Below are 23,745 nucleotides of genomic sequence, written 5' to 3' on the forward strand. Positions count from 1 at the left end.
CATTAGAATTACATTATCAATTTAGCTGTTGAAAAACATGCACATTTATTAAACATGCACTTAACACTTAGGAAGGCATAGGCAACAACCTTTCAGAAGTTCCTCTCAAAATAGGTTGTCTCTATATAGGCAATAAACACTGCACACAAAACATATATTTTCAGATAACTGGTGTTATCTTATATTTATATTTATAACTGATTATAAATATTCCCCGCCCTCTGAAAAGGTTAAATTACTTAATGCAAATTTAGAAGGTTGTCCCCTACTGAAACCACTTATTTTTCAAAGAAAGAAATGGACAAACCCCTTCTTTTTGAAGATGAAGTCAGCAGCATGATAATTCAAAGTCCATAAAGAGAAGTTCTTTCCAGCTGCTTGCAAAGTTGCTTAGCACAGAGAGTCCCACACTGCTAAAGTAAACCAGCACGGTGGTGCTAAGTTCTGTGACTGGATAAGGTCAATAACTTCATTTAAATAAACAGAGACATCTGCAACTTGATCTGCTTTTCATAACCATTGTGTGCAAGTATGCACATTTTATATATATATATATATATATATATATATATATATATATATATATATATATATATATATGATTGAGACTTACTTATGGGGTCCCAATCCTAATGTGCATCAATAGTACAAACAGTACCTCATTTCTACCCCTCCACTTCAAGAATGAAACAGGGATGTAACTGTAATTGTTTGGATGGGTTAAAAAAACACAAGCGATCCAACCCCCAAGTAGAGGGGCTGACAACGGCACTTCACCTGTTGCCTCTGTGCTACTATTCACCGATTGCAAAGCCCCACGTTGCCCCACCAAACTGCCCCACTTCCCTCCATTCTCATGTAGGGGCTGGCGCTAGCCCCTCACCACTACATCTGTTTTGCTGCCACCTCCATCAACCTCCTGCCTTCTCCCACTCACCCACCCACTTGCCACCTCAACAGCCAGCCAGGAAATGGCAGTGGCTGTGCGTGCACTCTGACTCCACATGTTGTTGGCATCAGGGTGAATGTGTGACTGCCATCATTTCCCAGTCAGCTCTTGTGGCAGTGAGTGGGTGGATGGGTTTTTTCCTCACTCACTCACACGAGAGGAAGCGGCCCATCTACCCACTTGGTGTCACAAGAGCTGGCCAGGAGATGATGATGGTGACAGAGGCAGGAGGCAGTGGTGGAGGCAGCAGCAGTGGTGGCAGGACAGGGGGCAGCATCAAGTGCCAGCCCCCACATGAACACTGTGAAGAATGAGGGGCTTGATGGGGGGCCCTCCTGAGCTTGGGAACACAGTCTGTTCCAGGGCTTCATACACCACAGGAAGGAAAATCAGTCCTCCCACTCTGCTTTAAAATAATCAAGAGGGCTTACAAACATACATTTTAGGATAGGTCGCTTTGGAGCTCTGGTTCTAGAGGAACTGGGCTAGATGTGGAAGCAAACAGGGGTACTTGTACATTGGCACTCATTGTTCTTCTGCAAGAAACACCTTCTAGTGAGGTGCAGGACAAGAATCCTTGAGCTCACAGGATACAGATTCTAGTAACTGCTGAAAAAGTCCACCAATTCAGTTGCACAGAATTAATAATTGTACAGACATTATTTTCAATGGCCAGACAGTTGAACAACTGCACTTGTGCAATTTTTTGGAAGTTGTGCACAAGCATGCTTGCCAAGAATGTGCTTCTGGCCCACGCAGCAGTGCAGGTGATAGGCTACCAACCACCTAATGCTACATTGTATGTGGGTCTGAATTTTAGGGATCAAAGTTAATTCACAACTTTTAGAAAGTACTATACAAAAGTATTTTCCTTAGCAGGAAAATCATACCATGGATATAATATATTGGTTTCCAAATAACTTTTGGAAAAGCAGTCAATTTTTTTCCAATTCAGTGTACAAAACCCCCACCCCATCTTTTCACTAAAACCACCAGGATTGATTTTTCTCGGAGCAAAATACCAATGATTCAAAACTCATCTTTATTTCAAAAGCATAAAATTTTGTGCTTTATTCTTAAAGCACAAAATTGTGAACAATTTCCCCCCCTGCATCGGTTCAAAAGCAATACAAATGTATACATTAATTATTAATGTTCTGTATATTAGAAGAAAGAGCAAGACCAAATTATTTTGATAATTTACTATATGCTGCAAGCAATGCCCCCTTTCTTACCTCCATCCTCTAGAAAATACTGGACAGCCATCAATACTTTCCCTTGAGGTTGTAAATCAAGCTGACAAGAAAGAAAAACCAATGAATTACATACCTGTTAACACTAATACCCCCAACTATCTATTCTACATGAAATGAAAAATTTCACAAGTCACATTAGAAATGCAAGTCAAAGTAACACATAACTTTTCTTCTCTCAGATTCATTTCATGATGGCCTGCTTCAGACGAACTGAAAAAGCATAGTTTCCGACTATGAAATCAAGTCTTGGAGAACACACTCTCCTCCTCCCTTGCATGCAAGAAGCTCTATGTTATGTTCAAATTCAGGGAACTGTGGCATGTTAACTTGCTAGAATTAGAATAAGCCAGAATATCAAACCAGAAGTTTCATTCCGATTTTATATACAGCCTGTTCCAAATCCAGTTTGACAAACCATTGTTCCTTGAGCATATGAATGTAACATGGAACTATGATTTCCTCTTCAAGTGAAAATGAAAGATTTTACTTTTCTTCCTCATGAAAGGAGGGAGAGAGGGCAAAGAGGGACATGCAGCTTTCCAAGGCTGGCACTTACGACAGGAAACTATGGTTTATTTTTATCTTTGAACTCAGCCACAGTGAATAGTGTTGACAATCTTAGTGCATGCTTTTGTTAGAAGCATGTATGCACCATCAGTCAGGATGTTGGCAGTCCCTACTCACTCAGGATGTTTACAGAAACAAAGTTTCCTCTTGTTAGTTTTATGTAAGTGTAACCTACATGATATCCTGATGTCATTATTTCTCCAGCTCTTGCCAGTGGCAGTCAATGATCTAGATTAGAGTCAGGGGAAATTAACAGGGCAATGATGTTAGGACATGAGACAACTTGAATTACATATTATAGAGGGAAATGGACAAACTAGACATGGGGTTTCACTTTCAGCACTGTGGTTTGACAGAGGGCTTGGAGAAGCAAAGGGCAGGTTCATACCCATTTAAAGCAGGAAAAAACACAGGTTGAATGGCAGATTAAAGAGTTCGCACCTCCCTTACATGTGTCAATAACTCATGAATTCTGTACTGAGCTCCCAGGGCACTTTCTGTAAACGTTACTAAAATGCATGTATTCAGATTCAGAAGAAACTCAGTAACAAAAACCAACAACTTACTATCAGTTTTTGAACTAACTTTCTACAAGTATGTGTTTTATCACAATTAGAATGTGATGTGCTCAATGGGCTCTCAGAAAACAGAAAAAATCATATGGCTTATACCAAACAGCTGGACTGTTATCCACATCTACAGTTTTGCTTTTCCTATAAATGTAACAAAACTCAACACATTTTTAAAAATGTAAATCTGTTATAGAGACAAAGCCACACCTATTAAAAGTGACAAAACAGCAGCTTAGAAGGCAAATCTGTTCCTTTTGAGTGAAATAAATGGCTCTTCCCCATTTTTTAATTTATATTCTGTCTTTAATTCCAGGAACATCCATCTATCAAACTGATTTTAAAATGAACAAACAAAAAGCCAGGATACATTATAAAAACCTAACATGATCCATAAAACTCCAGTATCATTTTTCATTAAAGTATAAGCAAATTAAATCATTTCAACCTGGTAGCCTAGCAGCATATGCATCTAAACAGGATGCGACCACCAAGTCAGTCCTGGAGAAAGACCTCCGAGATAAGGTTAATGAATGGGCAAGCTTATATGGGAGCAGACAGTCCTTTAGATACCCTGGTCCCAAGCTACAGAGACTTTAGAATAAAATAATGTAACTCAAAACATCATACTCACCCAGAATTCTGCTTTTCCGTTGCCTTTCTTACATCTTTCAGCCAAAACCGATACACCTACAGTTACTTCAGATAACTGCTCTTCTGCTGCCTTCATGAGAACAATTTGAATCACGCGGCCCTCATAGATGTGGGCATCAAACGATGATTTCCAGTCGGGATACATAGTAGGTTTCTTTTGGATCAAGGTTTTCCCTCTTTCTAAATGTGTCACAAATATAAGAGTGAAAAGCTACTGTATCATCAAACATTAATTTCTCCACAAGAGGCAGCATCAGGACATTGGATGACCTTCATTGTACTGAATCAAAGGCAGGAAATTATCTCAAAAAACTGTGATAATGGGGAGGTTTACAAACCTTATTTACAGCACTGAACTTGCCATTGTAATATGGGTCAATGCACATTTCAGTCTCTTGATTTCCCCATTGTCATGGACGGACCACCATCTGGTTAAGGTTGGACTCAAGGTCACTTCCCACCTTCGCAGGGGTGAGGGACCTATTAGGATGGTCCACCCAAGAAGGTGATTGGATCCAGTAGGGTTCCAAGAAACCTTGGAGGGATTTAGAGTTGTCTCTGCAGGTGATCTTGTTGCCCTGGTGGAGAACTAGAACAACAAATTCACCAGGGCAGAAGACATGATCGCTCCTAAGCATCCTCTCTAAACTGCTTCAAAACTGGCCCCTTGGTATATGGAAGAACTATAGAGGCTGAAGTGGTGAGGCAGACGACTGGAGCACAAGTGGAGAAAGACTCAACTTGAATCCAACAGATTCCAACATAGAGCGCATTTGAAGATCTATGCTCAGGCAATATGTACGGCAAAGAAGCGATTCTTTTCTGCCCGTATTACATCCACAAGTTCACATCTGGCGGAGTTGTTCAGGGTGTGTGAGAGGGCTAGTATGTTGCCCTCCTCGCTTGAATCAGAATCTGGAACCATTGATTGCCCACGGTTTAATGAATTTGTTGTGGGGAAAATCTCTAGTATTTGGGCCATCTTAGGCCCGTCTCCACAATTACTTCAGTGTCAGTGACTCCTCTTGTGTGGTTCAGTTGGATCAGTTCCAGTTTGTGACTCCTGAGGATGTAGATGAGCTGCTTAGAGAGCTGCGGCCTACCATCTGTTCTCTTGACCCTTGCCCGACATGGCTTATGTTATCTGGTAGGTGAGTGGTTGTAGAGGGCTTGGTAGAAATGCCTCCTTGTCTTAAGGAGGCAATTATGACTTCTGAAGAACCCTACCTTGGATCCCTCAGAGTTGAGCAACTACAGGCCTGTCTCCAACCTTCTGTGTCTGGGCAAGTTAATTGAGAGGCTGGTGGCTTCCCACCTCCAGACAGTCTTGGAGGAAACTGATTATCTAGAACCATTTCAGACTGGCTTTCAGGCAGGCTATGGGATGGAGACTGCTTTGGTTAGCCTGATGAATGATCTCCAATTGGGAATTAGGAACATAAGAAGCTGCTATATACTGAGCCAGACCATTGGTCTATCTAGCTCAGTATTGTATTCACAGTCTGGCAGCGGTTTCTCCAAGGCTGCAGGCAGAAATCTCTCTCAGCCCTATCTTGGAGAAACCAGGGAGGGAGTCTTCTGCTCTTCCCAGAGAGACTCCATCCCCTCAGGGGAATATCTTACAGTGTTCACACTTCTAGTCTCCCATTCATATGCAACCAGGGTGGACCCTGCTTAGCTAAGGGAACAAGTCATGCTTGCTACCACAAGACTAGCTCTCCTGGATCAGACGGAGGAAGTGTGACTCTGTTGGTCCTTTTGGACTTCTCAGCAGCTTTTGATACTATCGTCCAAAGTATCCTTCTGGAGCGTCTGAGGGGGTTGGGAGTGGGAGGCACTGCTTTGTGGTAGTTTTGCTCCTACCTCTTGGGCAGGTTCAAGATGGTGTTCTTAGAGATTGTTCTTCTTCAAAATCTGAACTTTCCTATGGTGTCCCCCAGGGCTCCGTATTGTTTCTGATGTTGTTTAACATCTACATGAAACCATTGGGAGAAATAATCAGGAGATTTGGTTCAGGTTGCTAACAGTATGCTGATGACACCCAAATCTATTTCTCCATATCATCATCACCGAGAGAGGGCATAACCTCCTTAAATGCCTGCCTGGAGGCGGTGATGGGCTGGTCGAAGGATAACAAACAGACTAAATCTAGATAAGATGGAGGTATTCATTTTGCGGTGTTGAAACACGGGAGATGAGTTTGATCTGCCTGTTCTGGATGGGGTCACACTTCCCCAGAAAGAACAGGTAGGCAGTCTTGGGGTGCTTCTGGATCTAAGCCTGTCCCTGGTGTCCCAGGTAGTGGCAGTGGCCAGAAGTGCCTTCTATCATCTTGGGCTGATACGCCAGCTGCATCTGTTTCTTGAGATAAACAACCTCAGAACGGTGGTACATATGCTAGTAACCTCCAGACTAGATTACTGTAATGCGCTCTATGTGGGGCTGCCCTTGTATGTAGTCAAGAAACTACAGTTGGTCCAGAATGCGGCAGCCAGGTTGGTCTCTTTTTCATCTGGGAAAGACCATATTACTCCTGTATTTAAAGAGCTATACTGGCTGCTGATAAGTTTCTGGGCAAAATACAAGGTGCTGGTAATAACCTTTAAAGCCCTAAATGGCTTGGGCCCTGGGTATTTAAGAGAACATCTTCTTTGTCATGAACCCCACCACCCATTAAGGTCATCAGGAGAAGCCCGTCTGCAGTTGCCACCGGCTCATCTGGTGGCTACTCCGTGATGGGCCTTCTCCACTGCTGCCCCAAGGCTTTTGAACATGCTTCCTGCTGAGATAAGAGCCTGCTATCTCTAACAGCTTTTAAAAAGTCTTTAAAGACACATTTGTTCACACAGGCTTTTAATTAAATATTGTTTTAATCATTTTGACACTGTTTTAAATTACTTTAAAAAATTTTTTTAAATTGTTGTAATGTTTTAACTTTTTCTTTGTTTTGTTTTGTTGTAAACCGCCCAGTGACACAAGTTTTGGGTGGTATAAAAGTATGTTAAACAAACAAACTAACAAACAAACCATTGACTTATCTACTAGTCAACAAATATTTGCAACATTTGTTTCTATGAGTGGGAGAAGTGAACTTCTCAACTTTTCACATTAAACCACCTACTTAATGGAATGTGTGACCAACAAATTAAAAAAGAGAAAAGAGTCAGACTACAGTCCTTGTTAAATTTGTCTGCCTTTTTTTGGAAAAATATACAGTTCTAAATTAGGTCACAGTCTTAGTTCAGTCAAAAACAAACAATATTTTAAAAATGTTAGCCTTTCTGGGAAAGGGAACAGTTTACTTATTATGTTAGCTATGCAAACCACTTTGAGAATGTTTTTTGTTGAAAGCAATATATAAACCACAACATGGAGGTAGTGATTGTGTCCTTAATATCTAAATAGTTTCTGATTTGAGATTTCAGTTCTGAGTTAAGTTTATGTTGATCTAGCATTAAGTTATTTGATTCTCAGTGTCATGAACTGTCCAAACAGTAGTATGGAATAACACCTCAGTTTGTCTTTATTAGGTAAGATCTGCCAAAACCAACATTATAAATTAAATATTTGACAAGCAGGCTGAAGTTAGCTTGCCAAATGAGTTCCTTAAGAATGTTCACAAAGAGCCACCTGAAGATGTTCTGTATTCTGCAGACTTCTGTTTTATCTCCTCTACTTGTGTCAAAAAGCTTTTACCTGGATTCAAATATCCTTTCTTGAAATAGCTGTTCAGAGTGCTTTTTCCCATTAATGAAAAGCTAATTCCAGCCCCCAGCCCCTCTGCTGCCTCCCTCTAAAATCCTATTGTGGCAATGTTTAGAAATTGCTTGTAAAACATTATTATAGAAAGTCTTCAAAAGATGGGTGGGTAGCACATGATTTGAGGAGGTACATGTGAGTTCATGTTAGGAGCTCAGTTTCATTTCCAAAGAAAGAGCCAGTGTGGTGTAGTGGTTAGAGTGCTGGACTAGGACCGGGGAGACCCGAGTTCAAATCCCCATTCAGCCATGATACTAGCTGGGTGACTCTGGGCCAATCACTTCTCGCTCAGCCTAACCTACTTCACAGGGTTGTTGTGAGGATAAACTCAAGTATGTAGTACACCGCTCTGGGCTCCTTGGATTTAGAAGCCAGCCCCAAAATTTAGGAGCCAAACAAGGAGCACTTGACAAAGTTGCCAAACTTAGTCACAGACATTGTGGAGGTGAAGGGTAAATGGGCTTCTTTTTACTAGTAACACACAGAAACCAGGCTGCCCGTGACAAAAATATTTTATTAAATAATGCTACCTCTGAATACCTAGTCTTGACACCACACTTAAATTTCTACATGCATTGTTTCCTGGCGCCTGGAATTTGTGCCTGCCTTACTATCCTATGTTCATTTGCTACTTATTTTTCACCAGCTGTTGAGCTTTAAAGAAACTCTGTCCATTTATTTAAGTGAGCAGAGTTTTCACTTGTCTCCCTTGTCCTAAAAGCAACAGATTCAGCATGGACACAACTCAATCTAATTTTTATATTACTTTTAATGCCCCCCTCCGCCAAATCCTATGCATGAAGAAGAGTACACATTGCAGCAGTTTAAACCACTAGGTGCTCCCAAATAGGTAAATATTAATTTCGGAAAACTTTTGGGGGAATGGCAAGAAAGAAAAGTGTGTTCTCAATGGGGCTTTTTCTTCATTAAACACACATGTCATTCAAAGCCAGATAGTAAGAGTCTTTTAAACTCTTTTAAGTTGATGAACTACCTGCAATGTGAAGAATAAGTGGGGCTACCAGAGGGGAGATCCATTGTGTATGCACAAGTTTGTGCACATATGTAATTACCAGCCTCTGCAGGTCCTGAACCTAAAACTGGAAATAAGGCTTCAGCCTTGCCCACAATCTGCCTCTGGCCAAACAAAGGAAATACAAAATATTCAGCAGGTCTGCTAAGAAGTATGGAAATCAAATAGGCCAGAGAAGGACATGTAACAAGTTCTGATCACCAGAAAAGCTTGTGTGTTGACCAAAAGCTGCTATTTGGTCTGAGAACAAGGGCTACTGCTCTTCTTGTGGCTGTGGCCTTGCCACTCTCTGGACTCATTCCCTGTGACTTGGCAGGAGCCTGGTCTGACAGCAATTGGGCTCTTAGGCTAAAAAGAAACCAACATGATCCCTAGACAGATTTAGTGATTTTGGAAGAAAGCCTAATAAATTTAACTGTAACTTATCCCAACTGATTGATTGTCAATATGAGGAAAATTGTCACACAAATCATTTCATTAAAATTAAATTACATTCAAACAAAGCACAGAGCCAGAGGTCAATGGCTCTAACGTTACCACAGAAGAAATTAAACATGCTCACTAGCCATGCCCTATTATTGACTACAGGCACAACTGTACAAAAATCACTTACAATAAAATAGTCAGTATTTTCAGTCTGTCCATTTGCTGAACAGTTTGTACATAGATATCTCAATGGGCTTAATGCAAGTCTTAGATTAAAAGTGGTTTTAGAAGACTTTTAATGTCTTCTAAACATTTAGAAGACTGTGAATATAGAGGCGGCACTTGTTATATATAGAGGCAATGCCTCCTCTTATTTTTATTCTTTTAAAGCTTTTTTTTGTGTGTGTAGAAAAGAGCCACAAAATGGCTCAGCACTACAAAGTGGCAGCGGGAAAGGACATCAGAAGCCATTTACAGCCTCTCAAGAATTGCAGATAGGCAAAAATAACCCTTTTTTTGCCTTGCAAATAAAGAAACTGGGTCCCTATGACCCAACTGCAGATATGCGAAACTGCAGGTGCGGGGACTGTGGGTAACAATGGCCACCTGTAAGGCTTTTCTTCTACACTTTTCACAAGGGGAGGAGAGCTGGTCTTGTGGTAGCAAGCATGAATTGTCCCCTTTGCTAAGCAGGGTCCACCTTGGTTGCATTTGAATGTGAAACCACATGTGAGCACTGTAAGTTATTCCCCTTAGGGGATGGGGCCGCTCTGGATGGAGCATCTGCATGCAGAAGGTTCCAAGTTCCCTCCCTGGCATCTCCAAGAGAGGGCTGAGAGAGACTCCTGCCTGCAACCTTGGATAAGCCACTGCCAGTCTGCGTAGACAATACTGAGCTAGATGGACCAATGGTCTGATTCAGTATATGGCAGCTGCCTATGTTCTTAAGTGTACTTTCCTGCAAACTATAAGAATTCTAGCTAGCCATGAAGCACTGCCACCGAACCATGGTATCTTTGGATGCAATGCAACTAGAAATTAAGGTCAAGTGCTTGCATGACAAGGTCTGTTTGCATGATAATACTGAACACAATTCCTAGGCAGTCTCACTAATTTGTCTTCTGAATAATGGACTATGAAAATATAAGAGAACCTGTTAGGTATCAGAATGGTCTTGGCAGTGAAACTTACTAGAACCAGTCTAATAGATTGGTAGAGAAAGATTTATTACCCTTTTAAGAAATGATGGCGATGACATTTTACCACTTAAGCCATTCTCATGTTAAGCTCCTCATTCAAAATAATGCAACAAGAACACATTAATCTCTCTCTCTGATGTTGCATGACCAATGTCATAGTGACAGACCAATTTCAAGCTTTATTTATATACCAACAGGCTACTTTTATGGGTTTTCCTTGAAAACTTCACTTCTGATTGGTCACATCAGACAAACTCAGTGTATAATGGCTATCTTTTTCCTGCTCCCCTACACTGGATTTAAAATAAACCAACCCTCAGTGCCTCAAGTAGACGTCATACTTTGAAACCCTGAGGTTTCATTTCTATTCACACTTACTTGGAATTACATCCCCTTCAACTCAGTGAGACTACTGGACTGCTAGTCCTACAATGAGACACTCTAGGGTTGTTGTTTTTTAGATTGTGAGCCCTCTTTGTTTACCTATGTAAACTGCTTTGAGAACGTTTGTTGAAAAGCAGTATATAAATATTCGTAGTAGTATATAAATGGAGACAATTTATCTTTCTTTTTACCTGTGGTCATGGCCTCCTTCATTTTTATTGCACAGAAAGGCTGTAGTTGTTCCCCTTGGTTCTGCACAGGTCCTAGCTCAAATGAGTTGAATGATATCCGTAAGAAGGGAGCCATAGCCCACAGCACAGTTATGAACCTACATATGAAAGAGCAGAAGGAAGAAAAACATCATTACATTCCCAAATGTTCACCTTACAAGTCTATATAGTAACAGATTTTTTACACTTATTTAAGAATTACATGTTAGGTAATGCATCTCATTTAGTTAGAACAGAAACAACTTCTGTTCATCTGAATCAAAAGCTACCCAAACCTCCTAACACAGAAATCTATAAACTACAAAAAAGCAGGCAATCCAAGTAGATTGAATTGATGCCTGCCAAAAATCCCCCTGATCACTACAACTAGACAAACATCTGTTCAAGATCATGATATGTTAAGGTAGTGTAGAAAGGACAGCCACATTTTTCTACAATAGAGCTCCTGTGCCTTTAACTGCTGAATGACGGTGGAGAGAAGCAGCTTTTCCAAGCACAGAAGGTGCAGTAATAAGGAAAATATTTTCCTCTTGAATTTCTGCACACCAGACAGAGGTCTTACTACAAAAAAATGGGAGCAACACTCAATCTAAGGAATGTATTTTCTGGTAATTTCATTATAACCTTCTGTCATATATGTGCCAATGTTCAGAAGTTAACAGTGTCTAAGTCCTTTTATTTCATTTAAAAAATACTTTGTTCTTGGGCATTAAACTCTGAAATCAAAAGGTTATAGATCCTTTTATGCCCTACCTACTTTTTTTTAAAAAGGGGTATTTAACACACCTGGGGTTCACTTTTTAGAGTATCCAAAGGACAACCTACAAGCCTTTAAAACAAACACCCCCCTGCCCCACCTTTTCAGCATTAAGTACATTTCTGGTCAATATTGCTTTTAATTTTTTGAAGAAGTTGTTCAGAAAGTATTTCAAGAAACAAGGAATCATTGATTTGTAAAGTATATCTTTTTTTATTTCAGAGCATTATATATCACTAGAGCCTTTTTCATAACACAACTATTCCCCTGCCCCAATATAAAAACCACTGGAATACAGATATAGTTTTCTGAATGAGTAGGACTAAGTTAACTTTCCATGAGATTTTGGGGTCTCTAGGATTGCAGTAGAAGAGCCAAGACTGAATGTCTTTGATTACTTTGGAAGCAAGTTGGATATTTGCATTTTAGGTACAATTTAGCATACCAGAGACCTCTAGGTTAAATCTAGAAACTTGCTGCCCACTTTGCTGGTGTCCAAGCTAACCACTATTCACCATGGGGAAGGGAAATCCCAGAGCAAGAACAAGCAATAGGTGCCTAGAAATGATAATCAAATGATTAACCTTCATTTAGAGTTCTGCAACAGAAAGTTCTACATTCCTCAAGCAATGAATTGTACTGTGTTTTTCAACTATGATAAATTTTACTGATCACTCAGACTGATGATTATCTGCTGCTGCTGCAGCATAGCTGCTGTAGTTCTGCAGAGTTAAGTTCCTGCCACTAGCACAAAGTCCTCAGAAAAGACAGCAAGAGCATTTTCATCCAGAGTACCTTGCCAGTGTACTTGAGCCAATACTTTTAATAACAACAACAACAACCAGCTGCTGATTGACAAAATGATTTTAGAAAATTGCAAGAGAAGAAAAACAAATCTCAGTGTTGCATGGATTGACTACAAGAAAGCCTTCAACTCATTGCCTCACACATGGATACTAAAATGTTTAGAAACAACTGGTGTCAGCAAAAACATTCAGATATTAATAAAAAAAAAAAGCAATGAGCATGTGGAGTACACAGTTAACAATCAATGGCACGACACTTGGACAGGTTAGCATTAGAAGAGGCATTTTCCAAGGGGACTCACTATCACCTCTGTTGTTTGTAATCACCATGACCCCACTTTCACAAATACTAAACAAAAAAGGCCTCGGATACCAAACATCTAAAACATCAAGTAAAATCAACCATCTGCTGTACATGGACGATCTGAAGTTGTATGGAAAGTCCCAGTGAGAAATTGAATCACTGCTAAACACTGTCCGTATATTCAGTAGCGATATAGCAATGGAGTTTGGACCAGACAAGTGTGCTGCATTAATAATGAACAGAGGGAAAATAACAAAAACAGAAGGAATAGAACTGCCCAATGGAAGCAACATCAAGAACCTGGAAGAGAAAGAACATACAAATACTTGGGCATTCTCCAGGCTGATAACACTGCACACACTGAAGTTAAAAGAAAAATTGGAAGTGAATACATCAGGAGAGTTAGAAAAATCCTAAAGTCCAAACTCAATGGCGGGAACACCATACAAGCCATAAACACCTGGGCTATACCTGTGATCAGATACACTGCAGGAATAATAGAGTGGACCCAGGCAGAGCTAGAGATGCTAGATTGTAAGACCAGGAAAATAATGACCCTCAATCATGCTCTGCACCTCCCTCGCAGCTCAGGTGGAAGAGGAATGCTGCAAGTCCATCAAACAGTAGAGGAGGAGAAAAGAGGCCTTGAAGAATATATCAAGGACAGTGAAGAAGATGCACTTAAAATGGTCAATAATGCGTAACTATTCAACACCAATGAAAGAAAGCAGGCCTACAAGAAAGAACAAGTCAAGAACCGAGCAGAAAAATGGAAAAATAAGCCCCTGCATGGTCAATATTTGCACAATATAAGTGGAAAATCAGACATCACCAAGACCTGGCAATGGCTTAAGAATGGCAACTTGAAGAAAGAAACAAACAGAGGGTTTAATACTGGCTGCACAAGAACAGGCACTAAGAACAAATGCAATAAGAGCAAAAGTAGAAAAGTCAACAACAAACAGCAAGTGCCACCTTTGTCAAGAAACAGATGAAACAGTGGACCACCTAATCAGCTGCTGTAAAAAGATCGCACAGACTGACTACAAACAAAGGCATGACAAGGTAGCAGGGATGATACACTGGAACATCTGCAAAAAAGACCAGCTACCTGTAGCCAAAAATTGGTGGGACCATACAATTGAAAAAGTGGTAGAAAATGAAGATGCAAAAATATTATGGGATTTCCGACTACAAACAGACAAACATCTGCCACACAATACACTAGATATAACTGTAGTTGAGAAGAAAGAAAAACAAGTTAAAATAATCGACATAGCAATACCAGGGGATTGAAGAATAGAAGAAAAAGAAATAGAAAAAATAACAAAATACAAAGATCTGCAAATTGAAAGGCTGTGGCAGAAAAAGACCAAAGTAATCCCAGTGGTAATTGGCACCCTAGGTGCAATTCCAAAACAGCTTGAAGAGCACCTCAACACCATAGGGGCCACAGAAATCACCATCAGCCAATTACAAAAAGCAACTTTACTGGGAACAGCCTATATTCTGCGATGATATCTATAACAACAGCAACAACATTGACAATAAAATCCAGCCATCCCAGGTCCTTGGGAAGGACTCGATTTCTGGATAAAACAAACCAGTCAATAACACCTGTCTGACTGTGTAAACAAGAAATAATAATTTTAAAAAAGTGTACAGTAGTTTAAGCTTGCCAATTTTGATACAAAAGCTATTTCACTCATGGAATGTATCTTCACATTTTGCTGTGATGTACAGTGGTCCCTCTACTTACGAAATTAATCCGTTCCGAATGCACATTTGTAAGTCGAAAAATTCGTAAGTCGAAAAGCGGTTTCCCATAGGAATGCATTGGGAACGGATTAATGCGTTCCGGAGCCTAGAAAAAAGACCCAGACCCCCAGTAAGGCTTGCAAACTGCACAGGAACATTTCTTTTCAAGAATAAACAGGCAGTAAACAGGCAGGCAAGTCAAGGAAACCGCATGTAAAATTTGTAAGTCGAGGAAACCCCATCTAAAAATTTGTAAGTCGAGGAAACCCCATCTAAAAATTTGTAAGTCGAAAAAACCGCATCTAAAACCGGATCTAAAACTGCCGTTTGTAACTCGAAAAATACTTATGTCGAGTAGTTTGTAAGTCGAGGGACCACTGTATTTTGCTGTGACTGTGTAAACTGTCATTTCTTAGAATGGAGAAAGATAGAGTATCCTCAATTTTGCAAAACATAGCAATTCATTAAAAAAAAGAAAAAGAAAGAAGAGGCTGTATATGTAGATAACTTTCTGTTAAATTATACAAATAAAATTCCTATAATCAATTAAGATGAATTACTGAGTTGTGTGTGGGGTGGGGGGTGGGGGTGGGGCGGGGCGGGGGGCTATATAATTTTAGGTTAGTCATTTGCAGAGCCAACCTATCACATTATTAGCAAGTGGCTGCTGAGATGCAATACTTTCACTGAAAGAATACATTTTTAAAAACTAGTCACTTTTCCTTTCTGAAGTAGATAGCATAATGCATTTGGCTGTTGGCTGTCAAAGACAGTTGGCTGTCTGTAGCTACTGCTGTTGAGTGCCTGTCTGCAAGATTGGATGACACCATCTGCCAGGCCCTTGTTTGACCTGCGGGATTGTGGCCTCTGGCTGTGGCTGCTCTGTGTGTGTGTGTGGGGGGGTGCTGTGCAGGATCAGGGCCAGGAGTGACTCAGTAGTCCCTGCTTTACCATCTGACTAGAGTGGCTATCTCTGGCCCTATAAAGGGATGCTGCTTGTGGCAGCGGGCCAGCCACCAGTGGGGTCGCCACCGAAGGGGGTTGCCCCTTTGAGGGAGCCACTTCGAGGGACAGCGAGGGTGAGGGCCAGGTTTTTGACCCAAGAAATCATGTGTGGGTCGGTATTTAATAGTGTCGCTTCTGTTTTTATTAGCACTGGGTGATTTTGTTTTTATTAGACCTGTTTATAAAGTGTCTGGGCTTATCTGGAGATGCGGAGACAGGGGGTGTATCCGCTGGCTGAGGGGCGGCAGTTCTGGTGGTGGTGGTAAACAGAAGAAGTAACACTGGCAGATTAGCGGGTCATTACAGGGGAGGGGGAATTGGAAATATAATATTTGTTTCCCCTTCTGGCTGTCCTGATAGCTCTTTGACCTTGGGGAGCAGTGCCAACTACCCTTGGAACCTCACCTTGCTCCTTTGTAATGCCAGGTTGGTCCAGAACAAATCAGAAACCATCCACGATTTGATTTTGGATGAAGGCGCTGACCTGGTATATATTACGGAGACCTGGTTGGGAGAGGCTGGTGGTCTGGTCCTAGCTTCTCCCTCCAGGGTACTTTGTTGAGGAGTGGGTGAGGGACCATGGGTAGGGAGGTGGAGTGGCTGTGGTCTATAAGAATAATCTCTCTCTTACTAGGATTCCTGTGGAAGTGTCAGTCCATATTGAATGTGTGTACTTAAGTTTGGGGACCAGGGGTAGAATGGGACTTCTGTTGGTGTACCAATCACCCTGCTGCTGAACAGAGTCCCTAACTGAGCTGACGGACTTGGCCTCTGACTTGGTGTTGGAGTTCACCAGGCTTGTGGTGGTGGGGGACTTCAATGTTCATTTCAGGACCAATCTGTCCAGGGTGGCTCAGGAGTTCATAGTGGCCATGACAATTATGGGCCTATCCCAAGTGGTCTCAGGACTGACACACATTGCTGGTCACGTGCTTGATTTGGTCTTTCACTCTGATCAGGTGGGTGGGGACTCCTGTGATTTCCCCATTGTCATGGACACACCACCATCTGGTGAAGGTTGGACTCATGGTCACTTCCTGCCTTCATAGGGGTGACGGACCTATTAGGATGGTCCGCCCAAGAAGATTATTGGATCCAATAGGATTTCAATAAGCCTTGGAGAGATTTAATGTTGGCTCTGCCGATGATCCTGTTAGTGCCCTGGTGGAGAACTGGAACAGCAAGCTCACCAGGGCAGTAGACATGATTGCTCCTAAGCATCCTCTCCGACTCACTTCAAAATTGGCCCCTTGGTGTATGGAAGAATTACAGGTGCTGAAACGGTGAGGCAGACGACTGGAGCACAAGTGGAAAAAGTTTCAACTCGAATCTGACAGATTGCAACATAGAGTGCATTTGAAAATCTATGCTTGGGCAAAGAAGCGATTATTTTCTGCCTGTATTGCATCTGCAAGTTCATATCTGGTAGAGTTGTTCAGGGTTGTGAGAGGGCTAGTATGTGCCCCTCCTCACTTGAATCAGAATCTGGAACCATCAGTTATCCACTGTGATGTGTTTAGTGAATTTTTTGTGAGGAGGAAATCTCTCATATTTGGACCAACTTAGACTCCACAATTACTTCAGTATCCGATGTGGAGGTGTCCAGCGTCTCGTCAGTGTCCGATGTGGAGGTGTCCAGCGACTCTTCTTGTGTGGTTCAGTTGGATCAGTTCCAATTTGTGACTCCTGAGGATGTGGATGAGCTGCTTGGAATGGTGTGGCCTACCACATCTTCTCTTGACCCTTGCCCAACATGGCTTATATTATCTGGCAGAGAGGTTGTTGCAGAAAGCCTGGTAGAGTTCATAAATGCTTTTCTGAGGGAAGGCAGGATGTCTCCTTGTCTTGGGGAGACAATTATTAGACTGCTTCTGAAGAAGTCTACCTTGGATCCCTCACAGTTGAGCAACTACAGGCCTGTCTCCAACCTTCTGTGGCTGGGCAAGTTAATTGAGATGCTGGTGGCTTCCCAGCTCCAGACAGTCTTGGAGGAAACTGATTATCTAGACCCATTTCAGACTGGCTTTTGGGCAGGCTATGGGGTGGAGATTGCCTTGGTCAGCCTGATGGATTATCTCCAATTGGGAATGGACAGAGGAAGTGTGGCTCTGTTGGTCCTTTTGGACTTCTCGGTGACCTTTGATACTATCAACCATAGTATCCTTCTGGAGCCTCTGAGGGGGTTGGAAGTTGGTGGCACTGCTTTGCAGTGGTTCCGCTCCTACCTCACAGGTAGATTCGAGATGGTGTACCTTGGAGACTGTTGTTCTTCCAAATCTGAACTTTTGTATGGTGTCCCTCAGGGCTCCGTATTGTCGCCAATGTTGTTTAACATCTACATGAAACCACTGGAAGAGATCAACAGGAGATTTGGTTCAGTATGCTGACACCCATATCTATTTCTCCATGTCAGCATCATCGGGAGAGGGCATAACCTCCCTAAATGCCTGCCTGGAGGTGGTGATGGGCTGGATGAAGGATAACAAATTGAGACTGAATCCAGATAAGACGGATATACTCATTGTGCGGCAGGGTGGATTTGATTTAAATCAAACTGATTTAAATCACGATTTAAATCACAATTTAAATCACTAGCAGGGTGGATAAAAATCCAAAAAATCCAATTTAAATCAAAAAAATCCAATTTAAATCAAAAAAATTGGATTGTTTTGATTTAAATCGGATTTTTTTTATTTAAATCGGATTTTTTTGATTTTTATCCACCCTGCTAGTGATTTAAATCGTGATTTAAATCGTGATTTAAATCAGTTTGATTTAAATCAAATCCACCCTGTTGTGCGGGGTTGGAACTCAGGAGATGCGTTTGGTCTGCCTGTTCTGGATGAGGTCACACTTTCCCAGAAGGAACAGGTACGCAGTCTGGGGGTACTTCTGGATCCAAGCCTCTCCCTGGTGTCTCAGGTTGAGGCGGTGGCCAGAAATGCCTTCTATCAGCTTCAGCTGATACGCCAGCTGCGTCCATTTCTTGAGATAAACGACCTCAGGACAGTGGTCCATATGCTGGTAACCTCAAGACTGGATTACTGCCATGTGTTCTATGCGGGGCTGCCCTTTTTATGTAGTCCAGAAACTACAGTTGGTCCAGAATGCAGCTGCCAGGTTGGTCTCTGTGTCATCTCGGAGAGACCATGTTACTCCTGTATTGGATGGGCTACACTATCTTCCGATAAGTTTCCGGGCAAAATACAAGGTGCTGGTAAGAACCTATAAAGCCCTAAACGGCTTGGGCCCTGGGAATTTAAGAGAATGTCTTCTTCGTTATGAACCCCACCGCCCACTGAGATCATCAGGAGAGGTCCGTCTGCAGTTGTGAACTGTTTGTCTGATGGCCACCGGGGCCTTCTCCACTGTTGCCCCCAAGCTTTGGAATGCCCTCCCTACTGCAATAAGAGCCTCCCCATCTCTGACAACTTTTAAAAAGTCTTTAAAGATGCATCTGTTCACCCAGGCTCTTAATTAATATTGTTTTAATGGTTTTAACATTTTTTTAAAAAAATTTAATTTTAATGTGTCAATCTTTTCTGTTATCATTTATTTTGTTTTAATTATTATTTTTTAACTTTTCTGTCATTTATTCTGTTTTAACTAAGTTTTAACATTTTACAACAGTAAACCACCCAGAGACATGGGCAGTATAGAAATATGTTAAATAAATAATAAATAAATAAATTTGGAAGTGCTCTACCAGTATGAAAAGCATTTGTGGCCAGTCTGAAATCAAAGCCCAATTCCAAGTTGACCATTCTATCAGTGACAGAATTTGTAATTGAAAATCATATCTCCCTTTTCACAGTTTGAGACAATTGCCTATTTTATATGTTTTACAGTTTTCATTGTGCTAGCCTAAGTTTGCTATCTAAGCCATATATATACACGTCACCGGATGGTTAATAAGGAAATTTTATTGTTTTAATTTTTATTATTACTATTTTTCCAATATTGTTACAATTTTTAATTAATTTTAACTGTTTTAATAATATATACTCTATTTACTGCTGTATAACTGAAATCTTTATTTATTTATTTATTTATTTTTGGCTTGTGGCCGTAACATGAAAGATTCTGATTCTGACAGTAATCAAAAGTAACGTCAAACTTATTTTACAACATAAATTCGGCTCATAGTTCTCAGTGATTCTGAGGAATCAGTAATGAAACCAGACTCCAGCATCTAAGATTAAATGCAACTTTGGTATCACTTCCTGTTTTGCTAGGCTACAAGTTTTACTTCTATAGCAGAAACACTAAACAACCTCGAGTGGTAAAAGAATGTAGTTTTAAGTCAGCAACTAAAGTCAGAAAAATGGAAAAGCAAATGGAGTTGATAGAAGGAGCATACTATCCCTGGGGGGAACAAAGAAAGAAAGAGAAGAAAGCAAAGGAAGGATAATCAACGAATAAGAAAGATGGTCAAAGTAATCTAGGCAAAGACTGAGAAGGGATAAATAAAGTGCTAACTAGAAACTTGTTTCATTTAATGACAAGGCTTAAAATGTATTATGTCGGAGCACACACTGGCAATTAATTAGGCTCAATATTGCTGCATATTTGGAGACCCAAATATCCCCTCATTTATTTAGAACAATTGTATCCCACCCTCCCTCCAAGGTGCTGAAGACAATATACACGTTTTTGACTTCTCCATTTTATTCTTACAACTTCGTGAGATAGATTAGGCTAACTAGGCTGGGAACACATGTAGTTGCATGGCAAAGTTTGTGAGAAATCTGTATGGACAGTTTTGTTTGATTTGAAATCTTCTCTAGGTGAAGAATTACCACAGTGTCACTCTTGCATGTGTGGCAATTGGCTATGAGGATATCATTAAGATGGCCACCATGACCTGCCTATTAAACCTAATTATCTCAGTAATTATTTGGCCAATTTTGTTGTGTAAGGTGTCACTGGAAAGGTGTTTTCACAAGCTACAAAACATGATTTTGTATTCATGTGATTTCTGATGGTTTTTTTTTGCCTTTTTTACATAGCAAGAGAGAGAGTGTTATTTAACCCCAATTTTGAACTAATTGACCAGGATCCTGCTTAGTCTTAATCAGAGTAGACCCACTGAAATAATGGTAATTCATTTGCTTGGGACAATGTTAAACACCATTTTTTCAATGGGTCTGCTCTGAGTAGGACTAATTCAGGATCCTGGCTAGAGATGTGCAAAACATTTTGACTTGAAAACGGGCCATTTCAAGTGTCTCAAGCTCAAAACAAGATGTCTTATAAAGGGTCTGTTTTGATTTTGGAACAAAACAACCCATTTTGTTTCAAAACATTTCAATATTTTGAGCATCATTTTGGAGGCCTGTTTTCCCCTTGCTAATTGGTTTTCTGGCACTGGCTTCCAATCCGAATGACTTGCATTTGGGGCAAAGGTTAAAATTTGTTAAAAATTGCCTGCCTGCCCATTTCTTTTGTGGGTTGGATGGTAGTTAGCACCCATCATGCTATACCATCCAACCCACTTTTGTGTCCCTAGGAGCTAGCCATGGAGAACAATTGAGTCTTTTGAGTTCCCCATTGTTCCCTATGGCCGAACACTTGAAATATTTCAAGGTTTGCTCTGTCGAAACAACCAGGTCGACTTTTTCGATGAAACATTTTGGCCATTTGTGTTTTATTTCAAACTTGAAATAAAAAGCAAAATCTGTTTTGTGCACATCCTTAACCCTGGCCATTTTGTATTGCAAGGTTGCAAGCCTATATCACTTTCCTGGGAGTAAGTCCTATTAAACTCAATAGGGCTTACCTCTGAGTGCTGAGATTGCACTGTATGTAACAATAAGACCGTTGCTGAAACTGGATTCCTTCCCTTCCCCAGAAGTCATTGCAAGAATCTATAAAATTGCTTGGCACACCCTTCTCCTTCCTACCCAGTGTTTTACTCAAATGCTGAATGTGCTTGGGTGGGAGGTGGGATTCTAGCCAGGCAGCATTTCAATAAAGCTTTGACTGGGTAGGGATGGGAGAGGGTCCGGGTGGACCCTCTACTGGGTATTGACCTTGCCCGTGCATCTGTCATCAGGTGCAGAGGGGAAGGGACCAATGCCAAGAATGGGGCTTGTCAGCCCCAGGAGAGCTTCCATTTCCCAGTCAGCGGTTCATGGAATTGCTGGCTGGGAAATGCTTCCATTGGGGCTGATGTACCACATTATCGGCACTGGCCCCACCACCTTGCATCTGACATTAGATGTAGGGGGCGTGTAAAGCCGGGGGGCAGGGGAGCCACCAGAGGACTTTGTCCTCTGGCCGCAGCCAAGCTCCCTATGCCCCTTAAGAGAAAGTTACAAAAAGCACAGGAATTTAAGCCCCAACTCTGACCATTGCTCATATCCTGTTTGGAGGAAATTGTGCTGGCCTTCATATAAAAAGGATTGTCCCCCACACTTTGCACCCCATTAGTACACACTAAAATGACCAACTCCTACAAATCAAAATGTATATTACCTCTTCCATGACATTAAAGAATACCTCAAATACAATTAGAGTGTGCTATAGCATTTATGATATCTTAATTCTTAAGGAGGGAAAGTCATACAGTAGAGGAGAAGGCCTGGCTGAAAGGAGGTCACAATCCAATGTACCCCATTCCTAATCTCTTAACCATGATTAAGGGACATGTCATGTTCCATCTGCATTGGTCCATGGAAGGAAAACATAGGCCAGGATGACAAAGGAAACGTTGCTGAAGTAGGCCTGATGTCTTTAGAGATTATTCTGGAAGCGACAAGTAAGTGTAACAGTTTATGAATAAAAACAGAAGGAAGGAACAGAACGGCAATTAAGAGGTGCCATTTGAGGAAAAGGATTTAAAATAATTATTGATAAACCAGATGCGCAATTTTGATAACTGACAGCAACATGGAAAACTGTAACTAGTGTAGCAGTGGGAGCAACATCCTCCACCCAAGCTAGTGAAGCATCTGACCTCTGGGAAGCTACGCAGTGGCAGGGGCATAATAAAATTTGTCTCTCTGTGCCAATGTGTGTATCCAAGAACCATCATCTCACCAGCTGTTTGCAATGGAAGTGGTTCATTTTTAAAGCAATACATCATTACACATCAAACATTCGCGCATGAACGTTTTGACAAAATACCCACAAGAGCTGTTCTTTAGGATGATGAGAAAATGAACACACAAAATACACATTTCACAATTGATTTTTAAAGTATAGCTGAGTTTAGTCTATTCCAGTTTGAACAATGCATGACAAGTGTGCCAGTGGAAATGAAATTGCCTTCATACAAAATGTATTAAGTTTCCGCTAAAACAAACGGGCATGAAACAAGAAGTTCTGCTAAATGCTGAAGCCTCACTCTGTTGAAATCTATTCCACATTGCTCCCTGAGATTTCACAGGCATTATATTGTTACGGTCGGAACTAAAAATGTTGCTCTAGTTAGAACAAATAATGCAGATTATTTGCATTTTATTTGTTGGTGCATATGCTCAGCATGATGCAGCACAACGTGTCAAATATCAAGTTCTACACTTGTGGAGAATACACAAAGCACCAACCCCTGAGCAGCTTGAGGTTTGGTGTTTGTTTTTTGTTATAGTAGCTGGCATCTTGAGGTTGTAGGATTCTGTAGGCACATTATTTCCCTAAATTATCAACTGCAAGCCATCAACATTACAGCAATATTTCATGGCTGAACAGACTCCTTGCAATTTGGGCAAAGTTTACATGACTATAAAATAGAAAGCTTAGGAATAAAAAAGGCACCACTAAAAACTGAATGCATAACGACAAAATTAGCTTTTTTCAAACATATGCCTTTTTTAAAAGGGCAAATTGGAGAAGTCAATGCAGAAGAGAAAGAAAACAAGGGGCTCTTATGGGTTCTCCTCTTAGACTTAAAGGATAGCCTAGCATTTCATTACAGATTTTACTTACAGGCAAGGACAACTACTGAGTCAAACTAAACTGCATTGTCATTTTCTCTGTATAGTAATATCCCCTCTGTGCAAGATTCAGAAGAAAATTCTGTAGTGTTCTAGACAGATTTCTGCTAATACCTCCGCTGTCAGCTTAAGCCCATAATTTTATTTATTTA

The 23,745-nt window shown here is 41.0% G+C and overlaps 1 protein-coding gene across 8 annotated transcripts in view; it reads right to left on the bottom strand.

The window, feature by feature from the left end:
- PRKCD (protein kinase C delta) overlaps positions 1–23,745 on the bottom strand; it is a 108,115-nt gene that overhangs the window by 40,977 nt on the left and 43,393 nt on the right. For 4 of the 8 annotated variants that reach the window (XM_053303149.1, XM_053303145.1, XM_053303144.1 and 1 more), the window contains exons 2-4: positions 10,988–11,124; positions 3,976–4,175; positions 2,185–2,245 (exon numbers count right to left, since the gene is read on the bottom strand). In XM_053303149.1, the coding sequence (XP_053159124.1) occupies positions 2,185–2,245; positions 3,976–4,175; positions 10,988–11,102 (376 nt within the window). In that variant the 5' untranslated portion in view covers positions 11,103–11,124. Of the gene's footprint in view, positions 1–307; positions 448–2,184; positions 2,246–3,975; positions 4,176–10,987; positions 11,125–16,846; positions 17,012–23,745 lie in introns of those variants that run through there. The other 4 variants (XM_053303148.1, XM_053303147.1, XM_053303151.1 and 1 more) reach the window with 4 other exon arrangements.

This window comes from Hemicordylus capensis, chromosome 2 (assembly GCF_027244095.1).
Source record: "Hemicordylus capensis ecotype Gifberg chromosome 2, rHemCap1.1.pri, whole genome shotgun sequence".
Classification (NCBI taxonomy): Eukaryota; Metazoa; Chordata; class Lepidosauria; order Squamata; family Cordylidae; genus Hemicordylus; species Hemicordylus capensis.